Below are 17,919 nucleotides of genomic sequence, written 5' to 3'. Positions count from 1 at the left end.
ATATGAATAAATAAAAAAAAATAAAAAAAAATAAGACAATAAAGGCAATGAGGAAACATTACAACCAATAGACAGGTAAACAGACGAAAAAAGAATTACATAAAGTATAATAAAATAAAATAAAAATAACATACAGTTAGGTACAGAGAAGGTATGAGATATGACTATGAGGAAACCTGATGCATTGGCACTCTATTTATCTGATGCTTGTGATTAGGTCTGTGACTAGAGATCATTTTAACTGTTCATGAATTCCCGTGGAAATATTATATTTTATGTCCTTGACAGTTTCATAAAGCCCAGCAAGATGTCCTCAAATGTCTTATTATGTCCAATCAGCAGTCCAAAACCCAAAGATATTCAGTTTACAATGATAGAAAATAGAGGAAAGAAGCGGATCCTTACATTTGTGAAACTACAACCAGAGAAATGATAATGTAGTAATGTAGGCGCCAGATTTTGAAAAAGCAATTGACTGGTCTAGCATTGCACTCCTATAACACTGTTGGACTCATGACGGACAGCTGAAAAACAAATGATCAAAATCGATACAGCAGAACAAGAGATATCGCCTTTTTTATTTAACACATTCTCTTTCCTTTTCAAAACCTGGTGCCTACGTTATCCACAATGCAACTCAGCCACAGTGATACCACATGAGGCAGATTTCATAGCCTCTGGCTTCCTCTGGAGTCGCAAAAGGCTTTATAAAACTTTTGTTCACATATGCAGTAGTTCTCCTCAAAACCTGTAAACAAATTTTAATGTGGAAAATTGGCAGTTTTACCCTTTATTTGACTAAGTCCTGCAGCCCTACTTGCAATTCAATCTTCCTTTGATGGAGTGTAAATTAATGATAGACTGTGTTAATTAGTCATCAGAACAAGGTGAACATCTTAATGATCCATTCAGTAGTTTTTGTGGAATCCTGCTGATAAACCAATCAACCAACCAACAAACAAACAAACGGACACTCACAATCGCACATGACACCGATAACCCCCTCAATCACCACATCCATCTGGTCAGAGACTTTAAAAGGTGTAAAAGAAAAATAAAACTTATGATTTACAAAGTCTCACAAAGATTTGTGTCTGTATAGCAGTTGGAATGTAATTAAACAAATGAACACAAAAAATACATTTTAAAAGGTAAAGGTAGTAAACACAGATATTTTCTACCTAAGCCTATTTGCAGAGGATTCATTATCACATGACCCTCATGTTTGGCTAAATATAGGTAATATGTGGTGAAAGTTGTACTTAAATTACTGACATGGCAGATTTGCACGTGATAAAAATCACAGATGTCGTCCGAAATTAATACAAATTACTGGAGGTACCCATGTGATACTAGTCCTGTGTGAATAAGGCTTTAGATTTGATTCAGTCCTCCAGAACTTACACAAGAGTCTGACTTGAAAGATGCAGAAATTAGACACTAAGAGACAAAGAAACAACTGTGTTGACCCAAAACCTGTTCACAAAACACCATGGTCAATATCATGGTAAGCTTTTCAGGGTGAAAGTCGATAAAGATATCCTCAGTACAGGTGAATATATTTATATTTATAGAACGTAAGAAGAATGAGACTGCGACACAATTTAATGAACTTGTTTATTTTAATTGAATTATTTATTAAATCAGTTATAAAGAATTAATTACAGTACATGAGCTAACCAATAACATCATAAATATAGCATTACACAAGTGTATTAAAGCAGTCAGTGATGATAGTGGGTGTAATTGTTTGAATACAGAGATGCATTAAAGGCAGTATATTGTAGCTGGAAGCCCCCGGCTGTGACTGAAGCATCAGTGAGGAACTTAAGTGTCATCACGTTTCCTGTAAAAAAAAAAAAAAGAATCAGAGATCATTTAATTTTTTTTTATTCTGGTGCAGCCACATAATGTTTCCTCATTGTGACAACACAGAAACACTGTATGTTTATTACAGGTCATGATTATTATTATGAGGACATCTCACCTGTACTGATGATATCGTCAGGTAAATAATCACCACAGAATCTGTAAACAAACAGATGTTCATGTTAGACTTTCACAACACATTCTCCTCAAACAAATTTGACGATCAGTTAATCATGTTTGTGGTGTATAGGACAAAAATGCCAAATATTTTGTTTTTCCAGCTTCTCAAATGAGAGGATTTGCTGTTTTTCTATCAGTGTAAACCTGAATATATTTGTGGTTTGGAATGAGGTTTGACAAAAACAAGCAATTTGAAAAAGTCACGTTGGGATCTGTGAACTTTTGAAGGGCATTTTAATTATTTTATGACTATTTTATTAACTTGAACAATTCAACAAAATTAACAGATTAATCACTTAGTTGCAGCCCTGGTAAACAAATTAAATAAAAAACAAATTAAAAATTGACACTTAGAAGTGCTAAATGTCAGTGACTTAATCTGACAGCTACACACTAACGCATGACTGTCCAGATGCAGGAAAATAACGCGACGTGAGCTGATGTTCCTCCACAGGTCACAGTATTTATACCGTCACCACTGAAACAAATTTCATTAACGATTACTGTTTCATCTGTTATAAAAGAAACATCTGTTTGAGTGAGCCATGAGTTATTTTCACCAGGGAGTGGTAAGCACATACATTGTTGCTATGGCTACCACACGTTTAATATACAGTGACTTAGCGCGTAATGTTTATTTTTTGGTCCTGTGACCTCAGAACAATTTCTGTAAACTTTCCTGGAAATAAGAATGTAATTTGGTAGTGATTACTGGGAAGATATAAGCAGTTGTACACTTCCAATAAATCAGTTCCAATTAATTGCTAGTCTAATCTAGAGAGTCTTCATCAATGCATCAGCTGAACATGCAAAAATGTGAGATTTGTCCACATTACAACCCAAGATAGATGGAGAAAAAAGTTTCCAATGATCAGTGAATAATTACTTAATATTTATTTAAATTCAAATTGAGCTTTTCTTTTTTAATTAATTCAAAATAGTATTCTTTCCATTAGACCTCTAGGGAATTAGGAAATATTTTGTTAGTGATGGAAGACAAAAATAAGCCATTAAAGCTGCTTTAAGCGTTGTTGTTGTTTTGGATAACTTCCTGTCTGTTTTGCAGTTAGCAATCCCCTCCCTCCTCTCTACGCCACCACATGAACGTGCAGCGGTAATCACCAGACATGGCATCAAACAGGAGGATCCTGCTCTCTGCATGCTCATTAGCACACAGGACCACATCTGTATGCAGTTCTCTGTCCTGATCGGATAAAGTGGGCAGGGATACCAGACCATTTCTTTTCTCTTTTACTGCATGAGCAGGAGGAGAGACATGGGTTAATGACCAAACAATCTATAACTCTGATCACTGTTGGAATATAGAGCTATTTAACACTTATCTTCATAAAAATATATCACTTACAGCAGCTTTAACCATTTAGTGCACTGATTTAGACTTTTGGTTAAATTATCAGTTGAAGCTATATTTCTGGCGGGCCCAACTGTGATACATTTGCAATGGGCACTTGCTGACCAATCAGAAAAGAATATTTTGACCACAATATAACCAAAACAAGAGTGAGCTGGGCACTTCAGTATCATCTTGTTCCTGTCATGGTTTAAGTTGTGGTTTTGTTATTTCCTGTTTTATTTTGAAGTTCTGCCCTCATGTATCATGTTTTGCTTTTCTTTCTCTCACTTTGTGAGATTTCCTGCCCTTTTTCTGTGTTCACCTGTGTCCTATAAGTTAATCAGCCCTTGTGTATGTAATCTGTGTGCTCCCTGCTGTCTTTGTCAGTTCGTCTGTTTGGTTCCTCTGAGCCTGTCCCTTCTCCCATGGTTTGTTTCTGGATTTTATTCCTGGTGTTTTTCCTGGTTTGAACTTTGTTTTGATTTTGTGCTTTGTCTTTGTATTTTTGTATTGTATCTTTATAAATATATTCAAAATACATCAATTTCATCAATTTTTCAACTATCTGATTTTTGGTCATGTATCTTGAATGCCTCATGTGTGAATATATTTTCATCTTTGATCAGTACAGAGTATTCTATCAGCATAATGAATGTTTATATATGCCTGTTTCAGTTCCATAAAGTTTTGGGATCTACGAGTTTCAACACTTCCTACTGTTTCCCTCAATGATCCTCACCTCCCAGCAAAGCCTGAGATATCATCGTAGCTGTCATACACATCCAGGTAATCTGCTAGACACGCTGTGTCATCCTCCACATCAAATTCCCGGAAGTGGAGGTGGATCCTCTGGCCCAGGCGCACACGGATGTGCCAGTAGCAGATCTGTTGGTCCTGATACTCCTCAGGGAAGCCAGGTGACTGAATGATCTTCTGCTGGTCTGTCAGCACCCCACCACACTCCTTGGCTGTAAGATACATGGATGACATGGACTGATTAGTCTTCTCAAATACAGTTTTAATGCTGTGTTCCTTTAACATAGGTTCAGGACCCCGTGTTAGGTTACTTTATGTACAGAAAGGGCCATGCAAGATTTACAAGACATAATACATTTCTAGCAAACAATGATTTAGGCTGCATATATAGTTCCTATCTTTGGGCTGCCCTGACACAATCTGCCTCTCTGTACCTTCATCCAGCCAATCCAGTCCCACCTCTTCTTTGCTATTCTCCACTGGTCCACCAGATGCCCTCAGATATCACCTCTTTTCCCCATTGCCTGACTGCCTCACCCAATTACACCTCTGTTCTCACTTCCCTTATCTGCTCTGCAGTTACCTGGCCTGCTCTGCCCACTCTCTCACCTGTTTCCGCCCCAAACACCCAGGCCCAAAGCGGCCCATTGCAGATATTTGTAAGTAATAGATATTTGGCCTCTAGATTTCTTGAATAATAGTCCATGAGATTTTGTGATATTGCAGCTTTACTGATAATTTATTCCATTTATTCAACCTTTTATTTAGAAACTAGTCTCACAAAAATTGGAAACATTCACATATAGCAGAATAACATAGGACCTGTGAGGCACAAAGGGAAGAGTGTGACTGTCATAAAACACCGGGGGTGTGTAGTATGAAAAAGCATTTTCACCAAGTGATATTGAACACGTCCTCAGTGTCCCCTTACTAACTTTGTTAAATGATTGAAGGTATGGCATCTGAAATGTGACAATTAGAAGATACCACAGCTCTAAATATGGAGATGAAGAAGGGAAAGGAGAATCAGGTGGGTGGAGTCCTTGTTGGCTGATAGATCACAGTGTGTTAGAGTAAATGCCGCAGTGTCCTCCCCTGTTATTACCAACACTGGGGCCCCACAAGGGAGTGTATCTCCACAGTTTTATGTACTATTTATACAAATGTAAGTAGGACTAACTCATGTGATGTTTTCAATGTTAAAATCACTGATGACAGTGATTATCGGATTGATCACTGATGATGAAACAATTGTGAAGGTGGAGTTTGTTAATTGGTGTCATGCGAGTTCTCTCCAACTAAATACTACAAAACTAAACAAATGAACTTTGATATGAAAAAGGGGGACATATCAACAACTATTTATCAAGGGTGACTGTATTGAAGTTGTAAATAAATATAAATATCCAGGTAAACAGCCATGGGCTATAAACACAGGTGTTATCTATCACTTTGTACCTCAACAGGTGATAGTATGATACCCCCGCAGTTTCAGCAGAGAGATGTATATGCAGCCAGTTCACTACTCAGTCTAATAAATAAAGTTTAGCTTTCTGCTTCACTTCAGGTATTTTTCACTGTCTGTAGTTAACAAGAGCAAACTCAGTAAGAAACACAGCATGTCACTGCTTTGTGAGACACAAGTGACGGGGAAAGGAAGGGTAATCCTCACCAGGCCGGAGATACAATGTACCACCTTTGTAGACTTCCTGTGCCCACAGATCCTTTATAAAAGACCTATTCAACTGGCAGCCCGTGGGCCAAATGTGGCCCTTTAACAACCCTGTTTCCGGCCCTTTGATCATTTTGTTAGTAGGCACAACACCAATAAGCCAGTTTATTACTTGTGTCTTTTGCTAGGCACTAAAGTACATTTATTTCATTTAAAAGTTTCAACCCAGGCTGTTTAAGCAGAGGAGATCTATGAGAATCAAACTGAAAATCAGCTTTTAATAATAAAAAGGTGCTTTGTTTTTTTTCCCTGTACTTTTGTATGTATATTTTTTTCTTTTTTAGTTATGAAAATTAATGAAGAGAGCAGGAAAAATAAATAAAAATGTATTTTTAACACACTTAAAGTTCTTGCTATACAGGTCAGACATGAGGAATTTGAAAGTCCAGCCCTTTGGCACTTAGACAAAACCTAGTGATATGAGCTGTGTGTCACTGTCTAGGATCTCCATTAGCACCATAAGCATTGGCTATTCTTGCATTTTGGTATATTTACATTCTCTATTGTTGGTGATGATGTGAAACACTTTAAATGCCTGTCTTTGATTGTAATTGTTGCAATATTGCGGTGTTGTTGTCTGATAGTTGTCATGGATGCAAAAAGGATTTCTGAAAGGATAATAAACAAAACTGAGTATACAGCTTCTTTTTTTATTTAAATTGTTTTGTCTGAGACTAATGAATTCTTTTAAAATCATGAATATCCTGGAAGCTCAAGGGAGAAGTAAGCAGTAGGATCTCAGTAGATTAATACATAGTGGTCTACAAAATTGAAAACTAAAATTAATAAAGGCCCACATCTTTCTTTTCTGTGCAGGGTCACAGGGGACAGAGCATAACCCAGCACATATACAGTTTAGTCATTTACCTCAAATGTGCACAAATCAGTAATACATTGTATATCACAACAGTTAAAAAAAAGTCGTTCTGGACCACTGTCAACTGAGGACATTTGAAAAAATGTTGTGTCTGTGTTCTCAGGCAAAATGACCACTTTAAATTGGCCACAGCATATTCCTTCAATCAGCGGGTGGGATTGTGCATCTGTTCATGTGAAGAATTTTGGTTTGGGGGTCTGTCTCTTGCGTGTGAGCTCCAAATGAACTCAGAACAGGGGAAAGAACCTTTTTGAGTAAATGAAATCAAACACACATGTTGAGACTGGTGACAATGGCATCAAAAGCTTTTCCACTAGACGTCCTGAAGGGACAAGGAATTTAATGTCATTAACATCATTTCTCATTTGTAGTTCATTAAAAAAGTAGGCTAACATCCATCACTGGGGCCCAGTTTAGCCAAAATGTCTGATACAGTAAAATGGCTTCCACAGCTGACTGAAACTGTACACTTTATGGATCAGAAGGCAATAGAAATTAAAATTTGATTTAATGCTCATTTTCTTTTTTCTTTTTTAACAGAAACATCTGTATATGCATATGCTGTATATCACTCAATAAGTTAGTAGAAATAAGTAACAGAGGCAGTGCTGCAGTTACATAGTCTGTGCACCAGAGAGCACTTACAATTTATTTTTCAACTGTAGAATGTCCCTCTCTACGGAAGCCCTAAAGGGCCATGCATTCATACATTTTATTTCCTCCGTTTTCCCGTGATTTCTCGAGATCTCAAGATAACGAAACTTTGTTTTCCCGAGATAACGATATAATTACTTCGAGATCTTGAGAAAACAAAACGATAGTGTAGTATATTAAATCATTGTAGGAAACATCATTCAGTGTAGCAATGTCAGAGGAGCAGGAGCATATCGATCACCACGTCACATATCTTTTCAATCAAGGCCTGACACAGGCTGAAATAGCATTATGCCTTGCTATTACAGATAATATACACATTAGTGTGCGTAATCTAAAAAGAGGTTAGCAAGGCTTCAGCTATATCGGCGGCGCAATCTAAGTGAGCCTGATGTCGTCGTTAACTACATAGCTGACCAGCTACGAGGTCCCGGGCGTCTCCATAATCTCAGGCCTATCATATCACAGTCATTATCTCGAGATCTCAAATTAATTATATCGTTATCTCGGGAAAACAAAGTTTCATTATCTCGAGATCTCGAGAAAATTATCCCGTTATCTCGGGAAAACGGCAGTTGTTATTTCGAGATAATAACTCGAGATCTCAAGAAAACAAATGAAATTAACTCATTATCACAGGAAAGCGGAGGAAATAAAATGTATGAATGCATGGCCCTTTAGGGCTTCCGTATCTCTCAGTATATACTTACAATTCTTTAAGATTAAAACTTTTAAAATCAACATTTTTATATAAAAGTTTAGTGAGGCCTGCAGACCCGAGTGTGGTTTGCAATTGCTGTTTGGTATTGTGTGTTTTTACTGTGTGTTGTTGTATGTAATGTTTTTGTAAACTGTATATGGTGTATGTTGCTGTGAAAAGTAATTTCCCCTTGGGATAATAAAGTCTACGTCTAAAATGTATTAACGGTGGATCAAATGACTGTATGATGTGAAAGGGGACGCTCATAGTGATGAACCAATACAGAACTAACCACCAACTCAGTAACTCCCCTCAGCTCTACAAAGCTTTGCATCTTTCAGCTCATTGTTTTGAGTTTTACAACCCACAACTTCACTGTTTAGTCTCAGTCTCATTGCTCCCATAGTGTTATTTACCTCTGCAGCAGCCGGCTGTTTTCAGAGAAAATGCTCTGAAAATTCACTGTAGCCTGCCTGCTCAGCATCAAATAGCGGTCAGAGATCCAGCAGCCCTGGTAAAAATAGTGGAGCATTTAGCTGTTAAGGAGTCAAAAATATTTACCTACCCACAACTACTATTGCCTGAAATGAAAGAATCCTGATGGAAAACACAAACTGGCATGGTTCATCATGGTCCAGGACAGGAAGGATCTACAGCGGCTGATTAAAACCACCAAAACATCACTGGTACCATCTACAGAGCATCAGTGACATCAGTGAAGTGAGATCATCTGCACAGAGCCCAAAGATACTAAAAGACAACACCCACCCAGCCACAGTCTGTTCACCCTGCTGCCAAGAGATACAGAAGTATCTGCTGTCATAACACCAGACTACAGAGCGGCTTCATTCTCCAGGCTGTGAGACTCCTACACTCATCATCAATACTACACCAAAAAGAGTTGAAAAAGAGTTGTAGAATGATATTAAGCTTGAACTTTTATACTTCTACCCCACAACATCTGCTTGACAGCTGTAGATTTGCAGATGAAGAGTTTTAGACGCCAAACATTATAATTGCAAAAAATATGACAAATTTCTAACACTCTGAGAGGGACAGTGTTAGCAAACAATAGTCTGTGTACACATCTAACAGTCCGTACATTTCTCAATGAAAATGGAGTTGATGAGAACGAATTTTTGCAGGCCAAAACAATGAGAGGACAAAAGAGGACAAAGAGATTCCTAAAAATCCATGATTATATAAGAACTACTGATACAGAAGAGCTGGATATTTTCTAGGATTTGGTGGAGACCGAACAGAGCTCGTGCTGATGTTGCTTCGTGTTAGCTGGATGTGTATATGAGCAACTGTTTACTGACAAGAGCACTAACCCAACTATTAAAGGTGAATATGTTTCCATGTAGTGTTAACAGCTTGTGTCTGTTGCCTGTAAATAGTTAGTGTTATTGTCGGTTTAATTGATCTGTACATAAAAGACAAATATCAGCAAATATATAACATATATAATATATCAGTGAACTCTCAAATATTGATAAGACACATTTCCATCACCTTATAATGGACAACAAAGTTTTCCTGACCAGTTTGTCACAGACAGTCTGGTTGCGTGTTAAGTGTCTTTAGATAGAGTAAAATCGAGTAAAGTGTGATGAATCACGCAGATGGTGAAAATAATGACTTATTCTGGCGTTGTGGTTGTTAAAACCTCTCACTCATAGGCCAGCCTGTGTGTGAGTTATCACGTTCTCTACTGACGTCTTATCCACACTGATATGTTCTTGCTTCCTCCAGGTTTATTCTTGGTCTGACCATGATAACTCACAGGGAGGGACTGAGATTGTGGCTTTGAGTAAGGGCAACAAAGAGCCCTCTGATCCCACCCTGCACTGGTAGCAGTGGTGATGACAGCATCCTGAGTGAGTCTGTGGAGCCTCAGACTTGATGACTACTCTTAACCTGTGAGTCTGGGTCTGCCCCTCTGGGACTCATGGCTCTGACTCTTAACCACAGCAGTGGAGTCATCACTTACTCTTTAAACCACACAGATTCTTTTAAGTATCGGTACCCAAAAAACTACTACAGGTAAAAGCCCTGCATTCAGACATTAAAATGTGCTTCAGGAATCAATAGTTTGAATTGAATAACTCAGTATGATGATAAAGTAATAGCTCATGAACTCAATGACAATCTTTTTGTCCTCTTTTAGCTGAATGTTTTGGTTTAATGGCAAATTAATTGAACTCCATTTTCAGTCAAATATTCTGACAAACTCACTGACTTCTAGATGTGTAAATAAGTTATTGTTAGTTAACATGTCAGCCAGGACAAGTTTGTTAAGCAATGTCAGGGCAATAATTCTGTTAGTGTTTTGTTCAAGTCTTCTGCCCTCGTAGCAGCCAACAATTGTTAACTTTCAAACTTTCAAAATAAAGCTTGCTGACAAAAATTGGACATTTTCTGACTTTTGGACTGTAACGGTCGCAGTTTGGTTAGATTGAGGCCAAAAACTACTTGGTTAGGTTACCTTACTTACTTACATACAACTTAAAAACAAATCATTGGTCACATGCAGGACTCAAGCCTCGCTCTCCTGGGGGAAAGTTCAGTGTATATCCCATCCAACCATCTCAACCTTCCCCAGACTCATACTCTTCTTGCTTTTTATGCTACTGCAGTAGAGAGGTGCTTCAAGAAGTGACACTAGAGGGGTAACAAGTGTTAGACTTAGAAGAATTGGGTCACAGACCAGGCTGAAAATAGGTAAAGTACCTTATGATTGTGCAGATTTTTTTGGCCACTTAATTTCAGCAAAAAAGAGGTGTACAGATAAGATACTGATATATTTTCCCACTATAAAGTCACAATTGCTTATTTACACATTCAGCAGACACAAAGGAAATCAACAATCTTGCAGAGTGGTGCACAGAGAACAATCTACTGCTCAACGTCAGCAAAACCAAGGAGCTGATTGTTGATTTTAGAAAGAAGGAGGGAAAAAAACCTGCCTACAACAGTGGAGCCGAGGTGGAGAATGTAAACAGTTTTAGGTTCCTCTGAATAACCATCACAGAGAACCTATCTTGGTCATCACATGTCACCACCCTGGTTAAAAAGCACAGAAAGGGCTCTGCTTCCTAGGAAAACTAAGGAAGGCTAAATTCTGGAGCCAGATTCTAGTCAACTTTTACAGAGAAAGCATCCTGACTGGATGGCACTCACATTGCTTCGGCCGCAACTGCGTCTGAGCACGGTTGCCTCTCATACATACGTCATCACATCATAGTACACAATGGAGATCGCTACAAAAGATACAGAAGTATCCACTGCCATACCACCAGACTACAGAGCAGCTTCATTCCTCAGGCCTTGAGACTTTTCAATTTATCCTCCACACTTCATTTCATAAAATAAATTGTTTGTGTTTTCCAATGAATTTAAACCCTTGTGTTTAAAATAAATAAATAAATAAATGTACAAGTGCTAAATGCTCCACTTTCTTTACCAGCACTGACTGTGTCTGTCTGCTGTCTGTTGCTGGGAGTGACCTATGAGTAATTTTTATGTCAGAGAATCACAACAATCAGCAGAAAGCTCTAAAGAGGGTGAATTGGGTTAATTGTGGGTTTATCAGTGCAAGCAACACCTTTCACACATAACCATTTCATTCATTCATCAAACTATTGCTAAGTGCAACTTTAAGTTCAGTATTTCATTGTGCTTAAGCCACTGTTACTACGTAGAAAAAAAAACTTGTACTCACAGTTTGGGTTGTAGCAGTACACATCCCACTTCTCACTTTTGTTCAGCCTGTATCCATAGTCGATGATGCCAACCTTCCCAAAACCACAATTGGCACCAGCTTTGACGATGGGGTAGCCAACACGTCCTTTGTCAAACCATCCAGCTGCACACACATGGAAACCTAAACAAGAGCAGAAAAAATATTGGTTTAATGCAACAATACACTAATAATAACTACTGTGTTCTTCCAAACACAGAAAGTCTTTCAACACTGCCAACAGGGCGGACTCAAAGTAAAAACCTGGATCAGAGTCTTCTGGTGACCATTAAAAGAGTATTTGGTTGTTGGTTTGTTGTTTTTCTAATTTGTGGAGGCAGGGGCCTCAGGGTTTAGCTTAGAGTTACAATCAGCAGACCCTGGCCAGAACAGTCCAGATAAAAGAGGGACCTCCTGGGTGGACTGCTGTAGGGGAACTCAGCTGTAAAGACCTACAGGGAGGTGGATCGCACTGCCAGAGCTATGGGCTGGATTCAATCTCTGTGCCAAGGTATTGGCTGATATTACCCACCCAAGAAGGTGTTAACAGGCTTTTACAATACTCTTGGGGCTGTTTAAGATTTGGCACAGAGTCATACAACTGCAGAGCACTCGTGGAAACTTATGTTTCACTCACTGCTTCCTATTGACCTTTACCCTGTGAACATATGAACCTCTTTTCCTACATGTTAAAAGCATTCCTGCGGGTTGAGAAATGCATCACTACAGTTACATCGGAGACCGGTCCTCAGACATGATGTTTCATGGGAGAAAGGAAGGGTAAACACTGCTCTCCCTGCCTCCAGCTGGTGAAATGGACTGATAATGGAAACCGCTTAAGAATAAGTATCAAGTTAATGGGTCAAACAGCACTCAGAGACTCACGGGAACTAGTTCAGTGATGAAAGAGTGTGCCTTGAGCAAGTTGTGATGAATTATGATCCATACACTTTCTCTGGAGTGAATCTTTCTGGCAGGAGCTCTGCATGTATATTGATGGTGATGAGTCTGTGGGTGAGCTGCTGCAGACCTATTTGACGAGCTGCCTCCAGTTGTTCATAAGTGGCCAGCGTCCCTCCCTCGTACTTGCAGACAGCCTTGGCCTCTTTATATGTCAGCTGGTATCTCCCTTTGCGCGATTCCCGGTGGTAAACTCCAGCTGCTTGTTCTGTCAGAGAGAGACAACAAAAAGGCAAGTGAGGCATGGTTGTCTGTGCTATGATGGTGACATTGTCTGTAGCACCCACTGTGATTTGCATTCAGTTCACACACAATTAAAGGAATTTGCTTAATTTTGCGAGGTCTAAAAATCATCCACGGGGCTTTAGACCATATACACGTGGCAGACGTTTTCCTCTGACATCATGCTCAGGGTGGGAAGCTCAAATGTTACGCTGCTGTATTTCTGGTTTCAAGTCATATAAACATTGAAAATCTGACAAATTGTTATCATTCCACCACTTCCCGCTTGATCAGCAACTGATGAGATGATGGATGGTGAAATCTGGATGGACATCTGGACATATTTTAAGGCAAAACTAAATATTTGATATCCCATTAGTCAATGTTAGCATTCAACCACTTCCGAGCTAACATTACTGTTTGATTACATCCTGTGCATTTCACTTCCAGGCTTTAATTAATGTGTTCAAGATGTACGTTGATATTTTAGAATTAATTTGCACCTTTTCTATTAAACTGTGTAACACAAACCAATAACATTAGCTAGGAGGTGGCTGAATGCTAAGGTAAGCTTTTGTCTAATATTAGCTAACGAGTTATCAAATTTGTTGTTTTACCCCGCAATATGGGCTGATGTCCCACAGATTTTCTCTATGCATTGTCTGTTCAGCTGCTGATCGATCGGGAAGCAGTGATATGATACTGCAATAATAATGATAATGAAAAGATAAAAACATTTGAGCTTCCCAATCTGAGCGTGACATCAGAAGAAAACAGCCGCTGTGTGAATATGGTCTATAGACAAGCAGGTGACAATGTTTTTAGTGTGAGGGTGAACATTAAATTGAGCTAATAACACATGAAGGAGAAAGGCTAACTGTGTGACATTTTTCACCATTTTGGATGTTCACCAACAATTGGGTCACTTGCTCCCTGGCCTCCTCAACAGGGAGTCCACTGCTGAGCCTGTTTTGGCTTTACGCATGCATGACTGCAAAACGAGGCAGAAAGCCCACAGAAATTAGCCTCAGGTTGATATTATGATCTTTTTTCACCTGTATGATTAATGTTTTACGCTATTTAAGTGTTCATTCTCACTGCTACACTAACCTTTTTAGTTTATAATCCTTGAATGGCACACATTTTGTGTAAATAATGTTCACTCTATTAACTTTGTGTTACAGTGACCAACTTTTCAAAAGAAGAGAATCAGTGCGACCTAATGCGCCAAACATTTCCCAAAGTTTGAAAAAATATGTAACAGAGGACAGAAGTTACATGAAACGATAATAGAACATGCTGTGCTTGTGATTCAGGGAAGGCAAACTCATTAGCACTATGAAACACTCTTCTGTTACTTTCCCTCTCGCCCCATAAAAATATACAGAACAGGGTTCATTAGTGTGAGTCAGAGGTGTATGTATGGGAACGTCAGCAGCTTGTCTGATTTATATCTCAATACACATGAGTATAATATCATTTCAGCAGGATACACAAAGTGAAAGCCATTCCATCCTCAAAGGAATAGAAATAGAAAATATTTGAACTATCTTTTCTTATGACTCTGATCTGTTTGCATCTGGGAAGGCCCTGAGATGAAGTCATTTCCCCATGTTTACTGGCCTCAGGCAGCACTCAGCCAGGTCATAAACATGCAGTTTGGCACAGGGGAAAGCTGCTGGTGTGTTGACTGTTAATCCCTGTAACTCCTCACAATATGCCTTTATGTTGGGATATTTTTTGCTCTGTTTGAAAAAAACAACACAAAATTATCCCAGATGAAAGCAGTGTTAAGGAGTAGTGAACTACAGTCCTGCTCACCATTATTGGCACCCATGAAGTTTAAGTACATAATGTGGAATATTTTCTGAAAAAAATGAATCAAGTGAAACATTTTTTTTCTATAGAGAACTCGTGTTTGATACAAAAGAGCAAATGATAAACAACAATATAAAACAATTAACAATGGGAGGAAAAAATAGAAAAACTTAAAGCTTGCTGTGTCACTGGTATTGGCACCCTTTGCTGTAAATCAGTATGGAAACACATTGTGACTCACCTGTGGTAAATCACAAATGAGAATCATCTGTGATAAATTGTCTGTGCCCATGTGACATGAATTAGCCAATGAATGATGACTTCTGTGTTTTAAAAAGCCATCTGTTATCCCCTGTTCCTTTGTCAGAATGGTGAAGACAAAGGAGCTGTCTGAGGACTTTAGAAGTGCGATAATTGGCAAACACAAGACCTCCAAAGGGTATAAGGCCATCTCCAAAGACCTTGGTATCCCTGGTTCAACAGTGCGTAATGTTATTAAGAAGTTTACCTCCCTGGACGTGGGGGGGAAGAGAAAAATTAATGAGAGAAGTCTTCGAAGGTTGGTGCGAATGGTGGAAAAAACACCACGTCAAACATCCAAAGACCTGAAGGCCAACCTGGAACAGTCTGGGGTCATGGTTTCAACAAGTACCATACGGCGCACACTAAACCAAACAGGGCTTTATGGGCGAAGGCTAAGGAAGACACAATTGCTGAAGAAAAGACATAAAAAGGAACGACTAATCTTTGCCAAAGAGTACCTGGACAAACCACAATCCTTCTGGGAAAATGTTCTGTGGACAGATGAAACAAAAATAGAGCTTTTTGGCAATGCACACCAACAGTTTGTTTACAGATGGCGCAATGAAGCCTACAAGGAAAAGAACACCCTACCAACAGTTAAGCATGGTGGAGGATCCATAATGCTGTGGGGCTGCTTTGCTGCATCTGGTACTGGAGGCCTTGAACATATCACAGGAATCATGAAATCAGAGAATTATCAAGAGATTTTAGAGCGAAATGTCCTACCCAGTGTAAGAAAACTTGGTTTGAGTCGAAGATCATGGGTCCTCCAGCAAGACAAAGACCCAAAGCACACATCCAAAAGCACGCAGGAATGGTTGAAAAGGAAAAAATGGACTGTTTTAAAATGGCCAGCAATGAGTCCTGATCTCAATCCGATTGAAAATCTTTGGTATGAGCTGAAAATCTGCCATTGGGGAAAAGAAACCTGCAAACGTTCAAGAGCTTGAACAATTTGCAAAGAGTGGGAGAAAATACCAGCTGAGAAGTGCAAGAAGCTTATAGATGGCTACAAGAAACGTTTGGAGGCTGTCATCACTGCCAGATATTAAAGAGGGGTGCCATTATTGCTGCACATGCTGTTTTTTCTGTTTCTTCTTTGAAATTACAATATGTAAGTTGAAAAAACAATTTTCTTTGTTAAATTACTTTGGACCTCCAATTAAAAGTTCCTGATGATATAAATTTGGTACATTTCCATTTATTTCTGAAGATATTGTAGAGGTTATGCAAAAAATGAAGGGGTGCCGATAATAGTGAGCTGGACTGTACATGCAATCAAAGCAGTAATTTAACTACATTTTTTAATGTTTCAAGTAGTTAAACTGGCTATGAAAACTTTTTTACTATAACTTACCATTCTGAGGTAAACACTGATTGCACCGTGTACTGGCTGTAGAAAAATTACACGATCCGCATATAGTTTTGTTACGCCTGCGCCTGCCATTTCGCAACCTAAACAGGAAGAGGCATTGTTTTCCCCGGTCGTTATCCTCAGGTAACTGAGGAGCAACTGGAATAACTGTGGAAAGTCTACACTGCAAAAAAAATAACCTCGCTGATGGAGGAGAGAAAGAAGGTGAAGAGGGAGAGTGATAGAAACTGAGGTAAAACAGGAGTGAACAGACGAGCATTCACTCTATGGACAGCGCCTGTGTTGTGTCAAATACTGTGGCCCTGCTGATAGATGTCTCCTCTTACTACCTTCTTTCCACTAGATCAGTAAGTAACAAAACCCACCTGCTTATTATTACAATTATTACCACAGGCACACACTAGGAGGGGAGTTTATTTTTGCCATGTTCTGTGTAGTTATCTGCAGAAATAACAAACAATTCTGAGCCACAAAAGAAATGATTTTTTTCCTGCCTATTACTACTGATTCTCTACTGTACACTCCTTGCATTTTCCCATGAATATAGTGGAGTATTAATACGTTTCAACTTTTCCCAATAAACTCATCAGTGGCATTTTTAAAAAAATTTTGCTGGTATGTGACTTGTTGGTATCATATTGGGTAATCATTCATCTGAATTTGAGTTCAATTTAAATGAGTTGTTCTAAGTAGCTCTAGGTAACCAAACTACACTTCTCCCAAATGAAACGTTGCTGTCCTCCAACTTCTTTCTTCGTCCAAGTAGACTAATTGTAGATTGCAATATGCTTTCAAACTCTCTGTTATAGTAACTGATTACATGTGAATTACAAGTGGAATATGTTCTCACTGGTGACACTGAGACACTGTGTTTTAGTCTTATTACACTGAACGTCCAAATATAGAAGTGGTTGTTACTCGATCATTTAATTGTGTCCCGATCAGGTTTTCACCGTCCACACTCAGTAGCCTGCACTGAACAAAGTGCTGACATCTAAGCGCAGCGACGCTTTTTTATAGCTAAAACGACAAGAAGTAAGAATGAGCAAAAACAAAGAAGTTATTTACCCAGCCATATTGAATTATGAAATATTCCGTTTTTGAAGCCCCATGATCGCGCCTCCTTCAGCAGGAACCCGAGAGACAGCAGGAGAGTGAAGACGCGCATCTCTGATCCCTCTGCTGCTGCTGTTGCTGCTGTGATACTGAGGAGGTCTGAGGAGGTCTGAGGTCTGCCCCTCTGCTGCTGCTGCTGCTGCTGCTGTGATACTGAGGAGGTCTGAGGAGGTCTGAGGTCTGCCCCTCTGCTGCTGCTGCTGCTGCTGCCTTTATATACTCAACACTGACCCGGGCTGCTGCACTGCCAACCGTGAGTAA

General features: G+C 39.1%; 1 protein-coding gene across 1 annotated transcript; it reads right to left on the bottom strand.

The window, feature by feature from the left end:
* Positions 1 to 1,724: 1,724 nt before the first annotated feature.
* Positions 1,725 to 17,710, bottom strand: tnfaip6 (tumor necrosis factor, alpha-induced protein 6). The gene is made up of 6 exons (XM_073473923.1): positions 17,611 to 17,710; positions 12,895 to 13,032; positions 11,847 to 12,008; positions 4,143 to 4,371; positions 1,988 to 2,028; positions 1,725 to 1,846 (listed from the first exon to the last, which is right to left on the bottom strand). Exons 1-6 carry the CDS (start codon positions 17,708 to 17,710, stop codon positions 1,725 to 1,727), a joined length of 792 nt encoding a protein of 263 aa, XP_073330024.1.
* Between the last annotated feature and the right edge of the window lie 209 nt (positions 17,711 to 17,919).

This window comes from Pagrus major, chromosome 9, assembly GCF_040436345.1.
Source record: "Pagrus major chromosome 9, Pma_NU_1.0".
In the NCBI taxonomy this organism is placed as follows: Eukaryota; Metazoa; Chordata; class Actinopteri; order Spariformes; family Sparidae; genus Pagrus; species Pagrus major.
This window is presented reverse-complemented; position numbering and strand designations above follow the sequence as displayed.

Coding starts and splice junctions, on each gene's coding strand:
- tnfaip6 (XM_073473923.1), bottom strand. CDS start 17,710: ATGCGCGTCTTCACTCTCCTGCTGTCTCTCGGGTTCCTGCTGAAGGAG. Junction 13,033..17,610: donor TCATAATTCAATATGGCTGG/GTAAATAACTTC, acceptor TCTCTCTGACAG/AACAAGCAGCTGGAGTTTAC. Junction 2,029..4,142: donor ATCTCAGGCTTTGCTGGGAG/GTGAGGATCATT, acceptor GTTTGTTTACAG/ATTCTGTGGTGATTATTTAC.